Here is a 19,519-nt window from a genome sequence, read left to right on the forward strand (position 1 = left end):
CTCGAAGACAATTTGTTTTTACTACGAATACGAAGTCGATACAATGTGTTGCAGGGCTACTGAAAGAATCGTTCACCGGTGTAGGGAAGAGCTATTGTGAGGCAACTGAAAACAGAGGTGAAAAATTTGACACGGAATTTAACAAGTAATTCTGATATTATCTTTAAATGTCTTTAAATTCCCCTTCAAAATCCACCTTTGGCAGACCCTACTACCACTACAGCCCAACATAACCAACATCCTGTACGGCAGTGTAGAACATTTGAAGAAAACAGCACACTATTTTTTCTTGGCACAGTCTGCATAAGAGCTCACAGCTCAGCAGCAAAAAGCTGGCTAGAAGAAGAAGAATCCATAAATTTGATTAAAGTCTGAGAACTAACAGTCCGTGTAGTGTGACAATTGAAAAAAAAAACAACAAAGATATTTTCCTTGTTTACTGCTTTTTTTTTTATAGGCTCAAGATTAGTAACATATTTTGTTACTTTAAAACACCTGTCAATTATTGTTGTTTTTAAAAATAAAGTTACCGTTAATTTCATATGTAGGGCCTAAAGTTCCTTTCTCTGCATTAAAAAAATACATAGGCCTTTTCAAATTTAAATTTTACAATGATTAACGTGGTTCCATTAAAACTCTCTATGTAAGTTGATGCACATCATTGCAGTAGTTTGAGGACCTCTCTGGTAGCACATTGTCTTAGTCACAGCGCCTTTCGCCCTAGCTGCATGACGGAACAGCCCTCGTTCCAATTAAGTCCTACTACAGTCCCAAGTTGGATGGACAGAACTTTGGTCAGCACGTTGGAATTTCAATGCAAGTGTCGAGTAAGTTTTCGCATGTTTTTTAATTCGTCCAAGTTCATTGTTCATCTCCCTGTCTATCATTTAACTCTTTGTCTAGATGAACTCACAATGAACAGATAGTCTACTAATAATCTGTCATTTAACTCTTTGCCTACGTGAACATACAATAAACAGTTAGTAAACTTAGTCTATCACAACCAATAAATATTTTGTTGAGGAATTTACGTTTTCGCTTTGGATTTAAAAATGGATGAAAAGTCAACAGGGGTCTAAACTATATAGATCTCGATCTCAACATAAATTATGCCAAATAGAATATATTTATAAAAGTAAATTATTTTCATTAATATACCGGCTTCCAAAAACCTTACGATTCTCTTTGATGAAAGTTGTAAACATGTCGGCTTTGTTCACATCTGTCCATAGTTTGGTCGGACATTTTTTTTTTCATTACTAGGCCTATCAAGCGAGACTAAATGACGCTTTTGGAAGGGCGGCCTTAGAAAATTGGAGGCTCTAGACGAAGTGAATTTGTTGGCCCTAAATGAAATTTAAAAAAACTAAAAAGGAACACCTAAAACAAAATTACGCGATTTATATGAAAAAAAAAAACTGCTTTTGTCTATATCTAAATCGACAAATAAATGAAATCCATAGGCCTATATGGCATTTTTCAAAGTAGAATCCGGGCTAGACTAGTAAACATAAAGCTATACTACTCCACTATGTTCGAGATCTGATCCAAGTTTTGCAATGTTTTCTCTATTTCTGTATAATAGTCTTGTAATGCAAGATCTAGATCTACATAAATAAAAGTCAGAATTTAACTTTGCTGAAGGATTAGCTATAAATATTGTTGGCTTTCACAGCAAGATGCCTAGTATTAGTGTTCAGCTTGCCTACTTTTCAGAGAAAGTTCATTTAAGCACTAAATAGTTAGACCTCCAGTTTTTTTTAGCACTACTACTAACTAATTTTAGACATGCTCCTTCAAGACCTGAACATTTTAGAAAATCCGAATCCGTTAATTTTTTGTTTTGCAATGCGTATGGCAACTGCGCTGCTGTTTAGTTTAGCTTATGTTTTTCAATTTGATTTTGACTTTAACAATTGATAATTATGGCTGGATTAAATGTTCACTATAAATAGGACTAAGTGTTACTTAGGGACAATTCGTAGAATTGTTTTTAGAAAAGATCGTACCACAAAAAGATGATCTAGACTCATAATTTGCTAGCGTAGGCTATTGAACATTAGTTTATTATGTAATAAAAAAACACTATTATTCTATTCATAAATTCTTTATTTTCTATTTCATGACTATTATTCCAATTCCAAAAAAAAAAAAAAAAAAAGCCTTCCTTTAAAAACAAGAACAACAAAACTAATAGAGTGATACAGCTGAAATTGAAATGATGATCGATATCAGGATCAGTTTTTACAAAGCCTATATAAACTCAGTCTGTCTGTCAGTCTGGTAAAAAATTTTGACACGTTATTTTCCCGATACAATATCTCCGATCAAGTTGAAATTTCTCACAATTATTTCTTTTACCTGACAACACAAGAATCAATAGAAAAAGAAACCAATTAGTTAATTAACTATAAGTATTTTGTTTTTGCTTGGTGTCTCGAACAAAGGAGGGAAATTGTACTTGACTGAAGTGGTGGTATAAGCTGAACTATTCCCCTTTATAGGTCGCCGCTTTAAAGTTAACTTGAAACAAACAATAGATAAAATACAATCTTCTATTTTTCATAAGCAACTCACTAGCAGTGGTTAGTATGTTGGCTTAAGCCATAAGTTCCAATTCAGGTCGATCCCCCCCCCCCCTTTTTTTATATAAATACATTTTAAATTAAAAAAAGAAAATACGGTATCCCTTTTTCTCCCCCCCCCCCCCCCCATTTACCCAACTGGTTCAGATGTGTGATAGGGTCATAGAGCATTGAGAAAGCTAAAAGCATAAAAAAATGCACTAAACAAAAACAATTTGTTGTTGTTGGTCTAGATCTATTACAAATTTAGTTACATGACAATTTACACTTCGTATAAGCTTTTTTTTTTTTTTAATATTTAAAAAAAATGTTTTTCTTGTATGTTTTACGTTTGATAAGTTTCTGGGGCGTTCCATCCGAAATGAAAGGGACCATCGTGTTGAATGTCCGGAGAGCAGAGCACACCTTCAGCCAGCCATCCAGTTCTAGGAGCGTCTTGTGTCTAAGGCGGACACAATTTAAAACATTTCAATTACACTTGCTGTGATTTTTTAAAATATCAATTTGTACATAAAATAGTGGCTGAAATGGAATCTACAACAGGTACCAGCAGCCATATCGATGCAAATGATTGCTATAGTAGGCTAGCAGCTTGCTTGACACAGGTAATGCTAACAGAAGATGTCATTTAGCGGTTTCCTGACTTAGCATGACTCTAGTCTAAAAATAGTTCAGCAGATGTGCAGCTTCACGGGTTTGCATACAATTAACTTTATCTCTGCTCGGATTTGTTCTACACACAATGTACAACGAATATTAAAAAAAAAAAAAAATTAAAATGTATTGCTGTGTGTTAGTTAATGGTCAAGGGCAAGAACTGTGTCAAGTTTGTTTTGTATTTTTTTGGTCTAAAGGATTTCCTATTTACTGTTATCAGTAGATGTGTGTGTGTGTGTGTGTGTGTTTTGTGTTGTAAATATGTAATATGAAATGAAATTATTTGTTTGGCTGAGAGAGACAGAAATAGCCTCTACTTTGGAAGTAGCAATGAGACCTTTTTTTTTCTCTATTGATTTGGCATCTATTTAAGCTTTGGGAACACTCGGATATTGCGTAACACCAAAACAAATTTTTAAAATCCATTTTAATGTATCGTAAGCAGAACTCTATACCCCCTTTCCCTTTCCGTAGAGTAACATAACTAAACTATTTGAGGGATTGTGGGCACGACATGGCCTAAATTGTGCCGATGTGCCAAAACCCCCAAAATATCAAATATACTAGAATATTTACAAAAGACTTATTTATTCATTATAATTTTCCCAGATAACATTTGGGTTTTTTCCCTACAATACTGTCAGGCGGCCGCCGGATAACTCTTGGAGTTAAGGGAAAAAAAAGTGGGGTATTTTTTCCGTTAAATTTTTAAAACTCTTTATCTCATAATCGACGATACCATCGTTGATTTTGACTTCATTAAATTAAATTAATGTTGAATTTTTTAAACTTGACTTTGAATTATATAAAAAGAGCATGCATTTCCCTTTAATTATATACCGAATACAATATTTTCTGATTACAAACAACAAAGCTATTGAAGCCCAATCATAACAGGGTAGTGAAATTGTAATGAGCAAATGACGAATTTCTTCAAAACGTGGTAAAATAATTGCGGAGAAAAAGAGTTAAACATTTGGTATAACCCTTTTGCGAAAGTCAAGTGACCACTGAGCCTGTTAATAATAACAGTTTAATTTATAATACGCTGTTAACAGATATAATGTAGAAATTAAATACACTGATAACAGTACAAACATAAACACGAGAGTTAAAATGACAAACAAATCTTGAAAACGTTTCATTTCAATTGAATTTTTTTTTACGTAACAAATCATCAGACCTCCTTTTCCCTATGTAACAAATCGTAACAAATGTTTATAACCCCCTGCCCTCCTTAGTTGTTACGTCATATCCAAAGACCAAAAGTCCCCATTTGTAAGGATCCTTATAGGCCTACCAGTCATGTACCCTAAAGTTCATAAAATTGTCTGTTTCACATAGAGTTAAACATTTGATCTCACTTTTGATATTCTATTTTACAGATGGAGCCCTAAACCACTTATGGAGTACCCAGGAAACGGCTAGAATTGATGTTCTTTTCAAAAAGTTCTAGAAAGGCATCCTCTGGTCAACATGATAGGAAATTGGGTTTCCCATAGATCTACGTCAGTTCTTGGAATTCGCACACCTACAGGATAATTATTCCTGCAAAATTTCCTTTCAACTTCTATAGAATTAAAGAGTTCAGTTTTTCAAACAACTATTGAATCTAATCTCATCATTTTAGATTACAAGCATTAAACAAAGACGAACAAATATACATGAGCTGCAGGTATACACCTAACGCCAACATGAGTACAAGCACTAGATTTGACTATACAATAAAGATAATTCTGTTGGGAGACCACAGTGTTGGCAAGAGTTCTCTCCTCACACATTTGGCGGGAATTCAGGACGCTAAAGACATGAGTTACAGGTGTTTGAACTACAGGCCCAACAGTCACGTGGAACTAGCCATGTGGAAAAATGGGAAGAGAGTTCTAGTAAGGATAGTGGACACCGGAGGTGAGTTAACCATGCAAATATTTTGCTAAACTTATATAGTAGTATAGGCATGGTGGCTGGTTCCGGGTTCTAATCCTGGTGAAGGCTGGGATTTTATTTTCGGGATCTTTAGGGCGCCCCTGAGTCCACCCAGCTCTAATGGCAACCTGACATTAGTTGTGCTGGCCACATGACACCCTCGTTAACCGTGGACCACAAAAACAGATGGCCTTTACATCATCTGCCCCTTAGATCGCAAGGTCTGAAAGGGGATCATTACGTTATATGTGGTGGCCGAGTGATGAAGCGAATGGCCTCTCAACCAAAAGGAAATGAGTTCAATCCGAAGCTTTATTTTAAATTTTGGTCTTCATATAGCGTCCTTGATCTCTCTCAACTCAAATGTGACTGACATTCGTTAACGGAGAAAAGAAAGCTGATAAGAGAGAGAGAGAGAGAGAGAGTGAGTCAGAGAGTTGGCCATTACCAAGCATTTACAGCCTTAAATTCACAAAAATGAATAAATTTATCAGCATTCTAAACAGTTTTGATCCACCTCTTCACATTCTTGTTGGCTCCACTTCCACTTCCACTTTTTATTCAACAACGCCCATAAAAATCCCTACATTGAAGGGAGAAAACTTCAGCCAACTCCACATTAGTGCACGAAGGACTTGAACACGAATACCGGAAGCAAGCAAATAGCAGAGAGGGTGGGAAATCAATTAATGGACTAAAAAAATATATTATCAGAGGTGTCACCACCCAACGACATATACACCACGGCTTGTTATTGCATTGTGCCTCAGCCTGAGTCGGTTGTTATTTCTAGTTATTTAAGTATGTTGGACGGGTATATAGTTTGTAAGAATTAAGTTTAATCATTCTATGGCTTTCATTGGTCAGCAAAAGATATCTTCTGGCATAAATATTGAAATCTTACATGTAATTAATGTAAATTTTGTAGAACTGGAAAGTAAATAAGTGGCCATTAAGATTTCTGAAGATTGTGATGTTATTTCATTTTTCTGTAGATGAAGGAATTGTTACAATGTGTTAATCGAATGATATACTTGAATATTGTAGAGGAATTTTCTTCTTGGCTAGTTCCTAGAATGGTGCTGATGCTTAATAATGGGTGCAATTTTGTCAATTAATATAAAAAAAACTGTATTTTTTTGTTGTCGACTATTTTAAACTAATTGTCTTGAAATGAAGAAGAAATGTGTAACTTAATTTAATGTGTGGTTGAAATAAAGTCCGAAATGGGAATATTAAAAGACGTATGAAGAATTCATCTGGAGTGGAAAATTGGAAAACAAGAGCTTCCGGCTACAAATACCAATAGAATAGCTATTTAATATATGTGTATAACATTCACTCAACCTATGGAGTCAACATTCTTTTTCAGAAATTAGCTTTTATCTTAGCATTTTTTGATACGATTAAAATACTTTTTCGTTCTGAATATATTGCCACTAGAGGCGCAGTTTAAGATCTTTTATTTCACCTATCTTTACTTTTTTTTTGGTGGGGGGGGGGGGGGGGGGAGGAGATGTACAAGTAGGCCAAAGATACACAAGAGTAGTAGGCCTATCTTTAAACTAAATTGTAACTAATTAAACCTTTTCATTAACAAAAGCATAACAAGTTAGCATAAAGTGTTATGAAAAAAAAAACGCTCTTCTAAAAAAAGCCACTGTGTGATTCAGAATTAAAAACAAGAAGAAAATGTCAGTCGAGCGATCACAAGATGCCAGACTCACTATTTAGAAGAGAAAAAGAGGTTCATTCTTATGTGCATTCAACTCCTACTGGAAGCAATTATTGATGTAGCAGATAAATTTGGAGCTATCCAATCAAAAAATTCTTTAGTTCAACAACCAACAAATGATTGTAGATGTCAGTTTCAAAATATTGGCGTAATCAGGCGTATATAAACATTTTTCAAAAGGCGACATTCAAACAGAAATACCATGACGGAGAAGGAATTTAAAGGCAACAAAAGTTATTCTTAAAGAAAATAAAAGTTGACATTTGCATGATTCATATGCCACTAAAACCTAACAAAATATTTCTTAATCATTTAACAAAGCCTTCAATCGTTTCTTACCATCTGCATATCTATGGCGTCTCATGTAAAAACATTTTTTGAGACAAAGGAACAAACGACAGTTTCACAATGGGGAATTTTTATTAAAAATGAGATCGTTAAAGACATTAACTGATGACGTTTTCAAGTTTGAAATCCAGAAAAAAACAACAACTGTGTAATTTACTTACGTTTGCATTTTGAAAAATTGAACTATAGATTAAAGGCAATGTCTTCGATTTAAAAGATTAAGGATGAGTGAAGTGTTTCACATGACTATGCAAGGCAAACCCAGTGAACTGTAGATAAATTGCAATAAACAACTGAATTTAAAAAAATTTAATAGACATTCATTTTATAGTTTTTTGTTGAACAATCAAATAGCGTATGTAATTATAAACGATATGTATTACAGCGCAACAAACAAAAGAAAAAAAAGGGGGGAGGTTACACCCTGAGTTGACCTCACCGGTTGACACCCACCCTAGTGACGCCACTGATGTAGAGTAGTACTTAATATGAAGTATATAACTGTTTACTCTCGTGCATGATGTTCCGGAACCATAGAACTAGCTTACTAGTTGTTTTTTTTCTTGTGACTGCTGTCAATCAGCATTGACCTGTTCTAACACTTGATACTTTTCAAACAGAAATTTAAAAAAAAGCTTGTTCGCGGATGATTGTAGTTCCAAATAATGTGAAAGTTTAGCAGCAAAGTTTTTTTTCAATGCGGACATACATCTCTTGGTAGCAATGAAACTCCCGCGGAAGAACTGACTGAAACTTCTCGTTCAGGTCATAATTTGCTTGGAAGTATGTCCTCTGGAGCTGAAGCACCTTCTGCACTAAATAGTGAGCTGAGGGGATTATAAACTAGTTCCAAGCTCTTGACGTCTTAAAATTTGCTTTTAAATTCCACAATCAAGGTATCCTAATAAAAATCTGTTTTTCACTTACTGGCCTCAAGAAATGGAAAAGCTTAGTTTGAAAAGATTTAAGATACACATACATTACATGTGCAAACAACCCATTGCAATACTTCCGATGATAAACATGAAGTCTTTCTTCAACTCTTCTTTAGAAATATTAATAACAATAACAGTCTCAGTCAATATCCTTCAAGGAACCTAACAATTTCCAATTTCTTCCTTGAGATTCCATGTTCTTCTAATACTAGGCCAGCGGATACTACTTCTATCAAATATTGGAATGTTTTGTTTCCAAATCTTCAATTACTTTCGGAACTGCCAGTCAGGGCCGGCCTTAGTGAATTGGAGGCCCTAAGCAAAGTGAATTTGGTAGCCCCAAATAAAATAGAAAAATAAAAATTAACAGCGAAAAACTAAAAGTATGTAACTTATTAAAAACCTGGTGTACTTCAACAATAAATTGAAGATAAGTTTCGCTATTTCGTCTCTCAATTTGATAAAATATAACCTTTATTGAAGGCCCCAAACTCTTGTAGGCCTTAGGCAGCTGCATAGTTTGTCTATGCCTAAGGCCTGCCCTATGCCAAAAAAAAAAATCTTTGTAATGTCATTACACATTCGTATTTGATAGTGAATGCAGCTGTGTGTAAACTTACCCGTTATGAGTTTATGGTTGGGAATGTGTTCTTTATTTAATTACAAAGCCTGTTTTTCTTAAAGCATGGGAACTATCAGTTGTTACCCTCGCAATCTTTCACAAGCGAACCCTAGTCTTTCGACATAGTTCTTCATAGCATTAGATAAATACTGGCCTGAACTTGCCTTTGAATTTTTTGAATTATTGCAATTTAAAATAATCTTAGTTTACGTTTAACTTTTTAGAATGACGTTTAGAGACAATATTTTCTTTAGCCTCTTCATTGTAAGTGATAAGAATCAAAAGTTTCAATAATGTCTATAGTTATTTACCATTATTTATTTTTAATATATTTTCATATTTATATTTGTATAATGTGTGGGCACCCCTGATTTCTTTAGGTGTCCGCGGGCCGCATAAAACACTTCGGCGGGCCGCATGTGGCCCGCGTGTCGTAATTTGCCCATCATCCATTCATTCTGAGATTTAAATATTGTGAATATTTTAGTTGTATATTTTTGGTGTTGTTTATTTGTTAATGTTGTTTTTTTTTTATAAATTTGCTAGTTGTTGTTATTGTTTTTGTTTGTTTGCCTTTGTTGTTGCTGTTGATGTACTTGTTGTAAATGTTGCTGTTGCTGTAGTTGTTGACCATACATGTTTTGTTTTACTCCAAAAAAAAAAAAGGACAAGAAAGATTTCGAAGCATCACAGCGTCTTTCTACCGCGGGACTCAGGGCTGCCTCTTGATGTTTGACGCAGAGAAGATTGATTCCTTTAGGCACGTGTATACCTGGTGAGTGGATGCGTAGCACACATCAACATGTAGGTAAACAGCCAGCAGTGGCGTAGCTAGGATTTTGGGGGGGGGCACTTGAGTGTTCGAATTTTTATTTTACATTAAATATTAAATATTACGCAAAATGCCGCACCCCCCCCCCCCCCCCCCCCCGCAAAGACGTCAACCCCGGGACCTCAAATGATGGCAAATTCCCAGCTATGCCACTGACAACAAGTGATGTCGGATTAGGACAATCATTCCCCATTGGGATATACGGGCTACTGGGTATTCGAAACACTGATAAAAAGTGATGTCAGATTAGGACAATCATTCCCCATTGGGATATACGGGCTACTGGGTATTCGAAACACTGATAAAAAGTGATGTCAGATTAGGACAATCATTTCCCATTGGGATATACGGGCTACTGGGTATTCGAAACACTGATAAAAAGTGATGTCAGATTAGGACAATCATTCCCCATTGGGATATACGGGCTACTGGGTATTCGAAACACTGATAAAAAGTGATGTCGGATTAGGACAATCATTCCCCATTGGGATATACGGGCTACTGGGTATTCGAAACACTGATAAAAAGTGATGTCAGATTAGGACAATCATTCCCCATTGGGATATACGGGCTACTGGGTATTCGAAACACTGATAAAAAGTGATGTCAGATTAGGACAATCATTTCCCATTGGGATATACGGGCTACTGGGTATTCGAAACACTGATAAAAAGTGATGTCAGATTAGGACAATCATTCCCCATTGGGATATACGGGCTACTGGGTATTCGAAACACTGATAAAAAGTGATGTCGGATTAGGACAATCATTCCCCATTGGGATATACGGGCTACTGGGTATTCGAAACACTGATAAAAAGTGATGTCAGATTAGGACAATCATTCCCCATTGGGATATACGGGCTACTGGGTATTCGAAACACTGATAAAAAGTGATGTCAGATTAGGACAATCATTCCCCATTGGGATATACGGGCTACTGGGTATTCGAAACACTGATAAAAAGTGATGTCAGATTAGGACAATCATTCCCCATTGGGATATACGGGCTACTGGGTATTCGAAACACTGATAAAAAGTGATGTCGGATTAGGACAATCATTCCCCATTGGGATATACGGGCTACTGGGTATTCGAAACACTGATAAAAAGTGATGTCAGATTAGGACAATCATTCCCCATTGGGATATACGGGCTACTGGGTATTCGAAACACTGATAAAAAGTGATGTCAGATTAGGACAATCATTTCCCATTGGGATATACGGGCTACTGGGTATTCGAAACACTGATAAAAAGTGATGTCAGATTAGGACAATCATTCCCCATTGGGATATACGGGCTACTGGGTATTCGAAACACTGATAAAAAGTGATGTCGGATTAGGACAATCATTCCCCATTGGGATATACGGGCTACTGGGTATTCGAAACACTGATAAAAAGTGATGTCAGATTAGGACAATCATTCCCCATTGGGATATACGGGCTACTGGGTATTCGAAACACTGATAAAAAGTGATGTCAGATTAGGACAATCATTCCCCATTGGGATATACGGGCTACTGGGTATTCGAAACACTGATAAAAAGTGATGTCAGATTAGGACAATCATTCCCCATTGGGATATACGGGCTACTGGGTATTCGAAACACTGATAAAAAGTGATGTCAGATTAGGACAATCATTCCCCATTGGGATATACGGGCTACTGGGTATTCGAAACACTGATAAAAAGTGATGTCAGATTAGGACAATCATTCCCCATTGGGATATACGGGCTACTGGGTATTCGAAACACTGATAAAAAGTGATGTCAGATTAGGACAATCATTCCCCATTGGGATATACGGGCTACTGGGTATTCGAAACACTGATAAAAAGTGATGTCAGATTAGGACAATCATTCCCCATTGGGATATACGGGCTACTGGGTATTCGAAACACTGATAAAAAGTGATGTCAGATTAGGACAATCATTCCCCATTGGGATATACGGGCTACTGGGTATTCGAAACACTGATAAAAAGTGATGTCAGATTAGGACAATCATTCCCCATTGGTATATACGGGCTACTGGGTATTCGAAACACTGATAAAAAGTGATGTCAGATTAGGACAATCATTCCCCATTGGGATATACGGGCTACTGGGTATTCGAAACACTGATAAAAAGTGATGTCAGATTAGGACAATCATTCCCCATTGGGATATACGGGCTACTGGGTATTCGAAACACTGATAAAAAGTGATGTCAGATTAGGACAATCATTCCCCATTGGGATATACGGGCTACTGGGTATTCGAAACACTGATAAAAAGTGATGTCGGATTAGGACAATCATTCCCCATTGGGATATACGGGCTACTGGGTATTCGAAACACTGATAAAAAGTGATGTCAGATTAGGACAATCATTCCCCATTGGGATATACGGGCTACTGGGTATTCGAAACACTGATAAAAAGTGATGTCAGATTAGGACAATCATTCCCCATTGGGATATACGGGCTACTGGGTATTCGAAACACTGATAAAAAGTGATGTCGGATTAGGACAATCATTCCCCATTGGGATATACGGGCTACTGGGTATTCGAAACACTGATAAAAAGTGATGTCGGATTAGGACAATCATTCCCCATTGGGATATACGGGCTACTGGGTATTCGAAACACTGATAAAAAGTGATGTCGGATTAGGACAATCATTCCCCATTGGGATATACGGGCTACTGGGTATTCGAAACACTGATAAAAAGTGATGTCGGATTAGGACAATCATTCCCCATTGGGATATACGGGCTACTGGGTATTCGAAACACTGATAAAAAGTGATGTCGGATTAGGACAATCATTCCCCATTGGGATATACGGGCTACTGGGTATTCGAAACACTGATAAAAAGGCATGCCAATGTTACACAATTATAACATCACATTAATGATAGAAATTTGATTTGAGATATTGAGCAGGGCAGTTTATTCCTTTGCTTTATCTTCAAAACAATATTTGGGCCGCCCCCCATGTACCAGAACGTTGCTTATGTTGCCTATAGGTAAATCCAGCACTGGTTTTTACAACCCTTCCCTACGACGTCGCCTCTGACAAGAGCTGAACCCAGTGTAGCGAATTGTAAAGCTGCGGACACAAGCACTTTATTGTGTGTTAACCATCTGAGGTTCAACATCTTCTGCGTGCCAGGGTCCAAATATGGATCTAGGCACCACCAGGGCAAGGCCTTGAAACCACAGTCTTAATATAGATATAGGTCTTACCAACACCCACACTCACACTCAATGCAGTATTAATCAATCTTTAAAAAAGTCAAAGTCATGTTCTACTATTCTACATGACTGGCCCAACAATCATAGCAATGCAATTTGACATTCGTAAGTCTGAAAATGTAATGACATTTAGCCGATGCGCTAACTACATGACACAATGACTCAAAGAACGCTAACCGTTGGCTCCTGAAACAAGGGATTTAATTATCTGCCCTTGCCAATGCATCTCGAATAAGCACTGTATAAAATATGCATCGTACTTCCTTAATGACGTGACAGAAATAACATCAAGCTCCGCCCCCCTGAATACAAGTATTTGTTTTCAGTAATGCCAATGCATTTCCCAATGAGTTGATTCATTTGTTTATTTAAACACCAAAGAGTCAACCACTTTTTAGTTTTGGCAGATAAGGCTAAGAACAAATGTAGGGACGAGGAGACCACATGGGGCATAATAACAGTCTTCCTTGGACCATCTTCAACGATCGTTAGGGCCCAAATATATACACTATCCCACGAAGCAACGGAGGCCCTTATGTAAACTTGTAATAAAGGCGGAAGTCATGCACACATTGTAAGACAAATTTCCTCACGGACAATAAAGATTATTATTATTTTTATTTTTATTATTGTTGTTGAAAAACCACGTGATGAAATAAATATTTAACAAAAGACGAAGGGCGCATGAATATTTGTTTATAAAATTATACATTGACATCAGTCCTACTATTGATAAACATTTGTCTAAAGGATAGTAGTTGAAAATCACATTTCGATTTGCAGCCCCCCCCCCATTCCCCCCTACATTACAATGACTTAAAAAGTGCGTGTGTGTTTTTGTTTAAAAACAAAAGAGTGGACACGGATATCGAAAACGGCTCGAACGTTTTCCAAGTAATCCAAGTTTTTGTACATCTTTTGGAAAACAAAGGGACATCCTTGGCCTCAAACGGAAAACTTTGGTTCAACCGTTATAATTTTTTCAAAATATGTAATAATTAAATCTGGTCTGGAGGTTTAGACCAGTGTTTCCCAAACTGTGTTCCGCGGAACACTAGCGCTCCGTGAAGCCTGAATAGGTGTTCCACGAACTACTGGAATAATTTAACTAGTAAACTATCACGTGAATCAATGTTAGCAAAGTGTTCCGCTAAATACTCAGAATGTGCGCAGTGTTCCGTTAATGAAAAAGGTTGGGAACACTGGTCTAGACAATCTCTAGCTTGAACACACGTACGTCAGCGGGTATTCCCATATGTATTCATTAAAGAGTTAAATAAGTAAATAGACCTTCAGGAACATTTTGCTCACCATCTACTAGTTCTGAATCTATATGCCCATCACCAACCTAGAATCTAATCTTTACTACTGCTCTTTAATGTTACCAAATTAAAAGTAAAGTATTCCCTCTTACAAAATAGCTTCAGCTGCGTAAAGGAGGAGTCTTAAATAAAACAACTTGTTACAAATATTTGTACTTGTTTTTAAATCCCCAGGCACGCAGACCTGGAGACCTACACCAACAAACATCCGATGTCGACATTTCTAGTTGGGGTCAACACACAATCACAGTCCAAAGAGGTGAGTAGGAACAAGAAAACTTAAATGGCCCGGGAGTTTAACCCCCATCAGTCAGAGGCGTAGTAAGGGGTCGGAAAGGGGGGCAAAATGCCCCGGGCGCCATAGACGGGGGGAGGGGGCTAAAAATTACATTTTTGTAGATATTATAGTTATATAACAATTATATTGTTACGATTTTCTCTACCAGGCCTTCTTTAAACGCTGCTAAACACACAGCAAATCTAACACAAGAACTTGACAACAAGAGTTTCAAATAACAATGTGGCGGTTTAATGACAAATACTTCATCAACAACCAATAAACACAATTGGCTACACTAACTTCAAATGCTTTCTTGTACACAACAGAACTGCCGAATAAACACTACAAGTCTATCTAGCTCGTACAGCTACATTCTCGAGGACTCACATGGTACCGCACCGTACTTACTGCCTTGCTGTCCTTGACTGTCCTTTCTTACACATTGTCTCTCGTCCGTGAAGGCCTTCGATCACATGACCATAACACGGGTCATATTTGCGTGTAGTAGCAGTAATGTCCCTTGTTCACCAGCGGTTGACCAGTGTGATTCGCCATAGTCTCGTGTGTCCGTAGGTCACTCACACATTAACCCTATCAGTCCGCCACTGGAGTTACAACAATATTATTATTAATACTTTTTATTTAAAAGTCTATATTTCTATGTGATGCTCATGGAAATGGGGGTGGGGGCGCCTATGAAGTACCTTGCAACGGGCGCACGTTTTGCTCACAACGCCTCTGCCATTAGTTGTGCCTTATTCATTCAGGAAGCCATTTTTTACACTTCCCTTGATGCACTGCTGTTTGTTACAGTTTGTTACAGTTTGTTACAGTTTGTTACAGTTTGCGCCTCCAAAATACAAACGGACAAAAGAGAAACACAAAGATCTAGAATTTTTCTTGTGGTGTTTTTTTTATGCGTTTGAAAAGTAATTCATTAATATTCTCAACCCTGATACTCCATTCATCCCTTTTAATAATCTCACTAATTACTTTACCGGAGGTTTATGGTCTTTTCATTAGAAACAAAAACACTCATTTGTTATCATGTGAAAATACTTTTCATAGCGAGATTCGATATATTAGTTAACAGTTTTGCAGCGGTCTCTGTGCATTGAAATGTAAAGAAAGAACATCCCCAATGTTAGTAGATATGAGAAACAAGATCCCCGTGTATACAAATGTAGAGAAAGAAGATCCATGTAACCATGTTAATATGTAAATGTATAGGAAGAACATCCCCGTGTATGGAAATGTAAAGAACACAAAAACATCCCTGTAGATTTACATGTTAACACAAAAACATCCCTGTAGATTTACATGTTAAGCCAAAAACTTCCCTGTTTTCCCCAGGTGACAACCGAGCAAGCGGAGCGTCTGGCCACTCAGCTGGAAATGCAGTTCCATGAACTCTTCCTGAACAAGAAGTCCAATGCGGTGGACATCATCCACGCCATGCTGGACAAAATCATCATTCATGCTTCGCGGCTGCCTTCACTGACCATTGACCTCATCCCCCAACAGATCAGGCCTCTGTTCGCTGACCAGGCAAGGAGATCCACAATTTTGGATCAGTCTGAGAAGAAAATATTCCAATGTTCCTGCTGACATTTGCATTGTAGTGCCAGATCTATATCTAGGTGCAAACAAATGTAAAGACTAAGATCTAGATAGAGGTGCAAACAAGTGTAAAGACTAGATTTAGAGGTGCAACCATGAAGGTACAGTTTCTGGGAAAGTATCTCAAACATTTGGACGAAAATTTACGAACTGTAAATTGTGTGTGTGTCTTAATTTCTAGTGAATTAAGCCATCACAACGAAGCGTATTCCAAGATTACCTCATAAAATAAATGTATCTTAACATATTATTTTTCTTTCATTGCATTTACTTGAAGGATTTTACTGTTTTTACTTTACACATTAGTTAATATTTAATTAGTTAATAGCTAGAGCATGAGTAACTTATTTACAGTGCCGTAACTAGACTTCAAAACTTCCTAAGCTATTTGAGATATGGAGACCCAATATTATGTCCAGATATTATGTCAGTGTTGTGTATTTCTTGGGGGCTCAAAGCTATTGTTTGTGCTGCTTGTAGGTAAATTATAATTCAAAAATGAATAGCTCTATAATTTTAACACTATCACAGTGTGTAACAGTTGATCTTTGTTTCAAATCTCCTTTATTAGATCTAGTTAGTTGCCTATTTGTTCTAAGTCAAAGAGTGCAAATGTAATGCTTTCTATAGAAGCTGTGCAGAGAAATCTCCAATTGATATTAAGAAAAGCTTCTATTGTTTCTATGAGATTTAAAAATATTTATTACTCTTAAAAAACTATTTTTTTGGGGTCCGAAAATTTCACACGTCTGCTGCAAATACTTTTGTTTTATGGAAAGCGTTATTTACACCGCCTCGTTTTAAAATATTTAAGCAGACGAATTTATTGACATTATTTTTACGCCAAGAGTTTGCCTAGCACTACTACTAAGCATCACAAGTAAAAAAAATTCTGATATTTTTCGGCTTTAAAAAGCGAGGCTTTCAAAATGGGACAAAACATTCATCTACATCCTTTTTTGTGTGTGTAAAGAGTTGATTTCTTGTCTCTACAGCATCCAGTGATATGTTCCCCTGATAATCTCGTTCCAATTTTCAATGATGTTCATCGGAGTATCTTTGTTGTCCAGTGTTCAGTGATGTTTTTAAGAGTATGTCTGTTGAAAGTTCAGTGATGTTCCTCAGAGTATGTCTGTTGAAAGTTCAGTGATGTTTTTAAGAGTATGTCTGTTGAAAGTTCAGTGATGTTCCTCAGAGTATGTCTGTTGAAAGTTCAGTGATGTTCCTCAGAGCATTTCTGTTGAAAGTTCAGTGATGTTCCTCAGAGTATTTCTGTTGAAAGTTTAGTGATGTTCCTCAGAGTATTTCTGTTGAAAGTTCAGTGATGTTCCTCAGAGTATTTCTGTTGAAAATTCAGTGATGTTCCTTAGAGTATTTCTGTTGAAAGTTCAGTGATGTTCATCAGAGTATCTTTGTCCGGTGTTTAGTGAAGTTCCTCATAGTATCTCTGTCTAATGTTCAGTGGTGTTCCTCAAAGTAATTTTGTTCAGTGTAAAGTGCTATGTTCTTCAGAGTAGTTATGTCCAACGCTCAGGGCTATGTTCCTCAGGGTATCTTTGTCCAATGTTCAGTGCTATGTTACTCAGAGTATGTCTGTCTAATGTTCAGTGTAACGCCCCTTCAAGCATCTTCGTTGGGTGTCCACTCTAGCGCATACATCTTTAAATCCACGTTTCAGACTATGGCAACACGGCACCAACTAACGCTCCAATTCAAGCTTCAACTCTTTAACATCAAGAGATAGCGTATTTCACCAGCTCATCATCGTGCCTTCTAATGGCATAGACCACAACCAGCTTCCTCCATGCGTCTCGGTTCTGGGCGTGTATAGGCGCAACCAGAATCCCCCAGGCGTCTCGGTTTTGGGCGCGTATAGACCACAACCAGCTTCCTCCAGGCGTCTCGGTTCTGGGCGTGTATAGACCGCAACCAGCTTCCTCCAGGCGTCTCGGTTCTGAGCGTGTATAGACCGCAACCAGCTTCCTCCAGGCGTCTCGGTTCTGGGCGTGTATAGACCGCAACCAGCTTCCTCCAGGCGTCTCGGTTCTGGGCGTGTATAGACCACAACCAGCTTCCTCCAGGCGTCTCGGTTCTGGGCGTGTATAGACCACAACCAGCTTCCTCTAGGCGTCTCGGTTCTGGGCGTGTATAGACCACAACCAGCTTCCTCCAGGCGTCTCGGTTCTGGTTCTAATGTTCTCTGTCGGCACGTGAATTTGTGTTTTTGAAATATTCTTTATCAATTTTAAAAGAAGAGAAAGTTAAACATCCATTTTTTTGTGTGTAAAAATCAAAGCTTATATTAAGTGTAATAGTATCAATTAGCTTGGATCAGTCATGTAACTAAATTTGTAATAGATCTAGGCTAGCAATAATAAATCTGTGCAATTAGAAACATTTTTACCAATGGTTTTGTTTAGCGCATTTTCATGCTTTTTAGCTTTCTCAATGCGCTATGATCCTATCACTTGTCTGGACCAGTTTGGACAAGGAAAGGGGGCGGGGGAGACAGGGGTTTCTGATCGCTTTTTTAATGCCTACAAAAGTTGTTCGACTAGAATTAAAACTCAGGGAAGAGTTCAACTTATACCGCTACATCAGTCGAGTACAATTTCATTTCCTTGTTTGATACCAATCAAAATAATTAATGCCAATAGTTAATTAACTAATTAAAAAAAAAAGATTCTTGTTTTTGTCAATTACAAGAAATAATTGTGCAAATTTTCAACTTGATCCAAGATTGAGTGTTGGAGAAATCACGTGTAGGCCTACAAACTTTTGACCAGACAGAAAGAGTTCATTGAAGCTTTAGAATACAAATTGAATGCTTTTTTTAGTTCACGACGTGAATTTAATGTGCCCTTTTCGTTATGTCTGATTGGCTTTATTATTGTCAGAGTTCTTTTTAAAAATACACTGTGTCTTATTGCTTTCATTTAAATATTATAATCATATCTCTTTTCTTTATATTTAAGTCTTTACAATTCTTTGTTATATATTGAACATCCCGGTGATATAACTGATGTTTTTTTGTGTGTGCATATAATATATTTTGAATTTTGTATACATGAATGAAATCAATAAAGACTTCCAGATTTGAGTCCCTGTGTTTGTCTTTTAGCTTTGTTATTGGTTGTTCTCTTTGTCTCATAGCCCAGAGACTCCGCTCTTGAACAACTGCAACTTTAGTTTAGAAAGCATTTCTTGCATTCAGTGAATTTCAAAGTTTGTTATGAATATTAAATTTCGTTTGAAACAAACAAAAAAAAAAACACACCTTTCTTTTGATTTTGTGATCATATAATTTTTTATTAGGGTTAACTTTTGGGGACATACACATTATGTACAATAATAGTTATTTCAGTATTTTTATTATTGCAATCTTTTTACATCGCTAGTAAGTATAGTTCAGAC

At 37.0% G+C, this 19,519-nt stretch overlaps 1 protein-coding gene across 1 annotated transcript; it reads left to right on the top strand.

Moving 5' to 3' along the window:
- Nucleotides 1-661: 661 nt before the first annotated feature.
- Nucleotides 662-19,199, top strand: LOC106061372 (uncharacterized). The gene is made up of 5 exons (XM_056006999.1): nt 662-827; nt 4,628-5,150; nt 9,475-9,583; nt 14,380-14,464; nt 15,839-19,199. Exons 2-5 carry the CDS (start codon nt 4,907-4,909, stop codon nt 16,091-16,093), a joined length of 693 nt encoding a protein of 230 aa, XP_055862974.1. The 5' UTR covers nt 662-827; nt 4,628-4,906; the 3' UTR covers nt 16,094-19,199.
- Nucleotides 19,200-19,519: the final 320 nt, after the last annotated feature.

Source organism: Biomphalaria glabrata, chromosome 12 (genome assembly GCF_947242115.1).
Source record: "Biomphalaria glabrata chromosome 12, xgBioGlab47.1, whole genome shotgun sequence".
NCBI lineage: Eukaryota > Metazoa > Mollusca > Gastropoda > Planorbidae > Biomphalaria > Biomphalaria glabrata.

Bases quoted from the DNA above. Each gene is read 5' to 3' on its own strand.
- LOC106061372 (XM_056006999.1), top strand. From the start codon at position 4,907: ATGAGCTGCAGGTATACACCTAACGCCAACATGAGTACAAGCACTAGA. The intron at 5,151-9,474 runs GTGAGTTAACCA...AAAAAAAAAAAG, and splicing joins AAGGATAGTGGACACCGGAG to GACAAGAAAGATTTCGAAGC. The intron at 14,465-15,838 runs GTGAGTAGGAAC...TGTTTTCCCCAG, and splicing joins CACAATCACAGTCCAAAGAG to GTGACAACCGAGCAAGCGGA.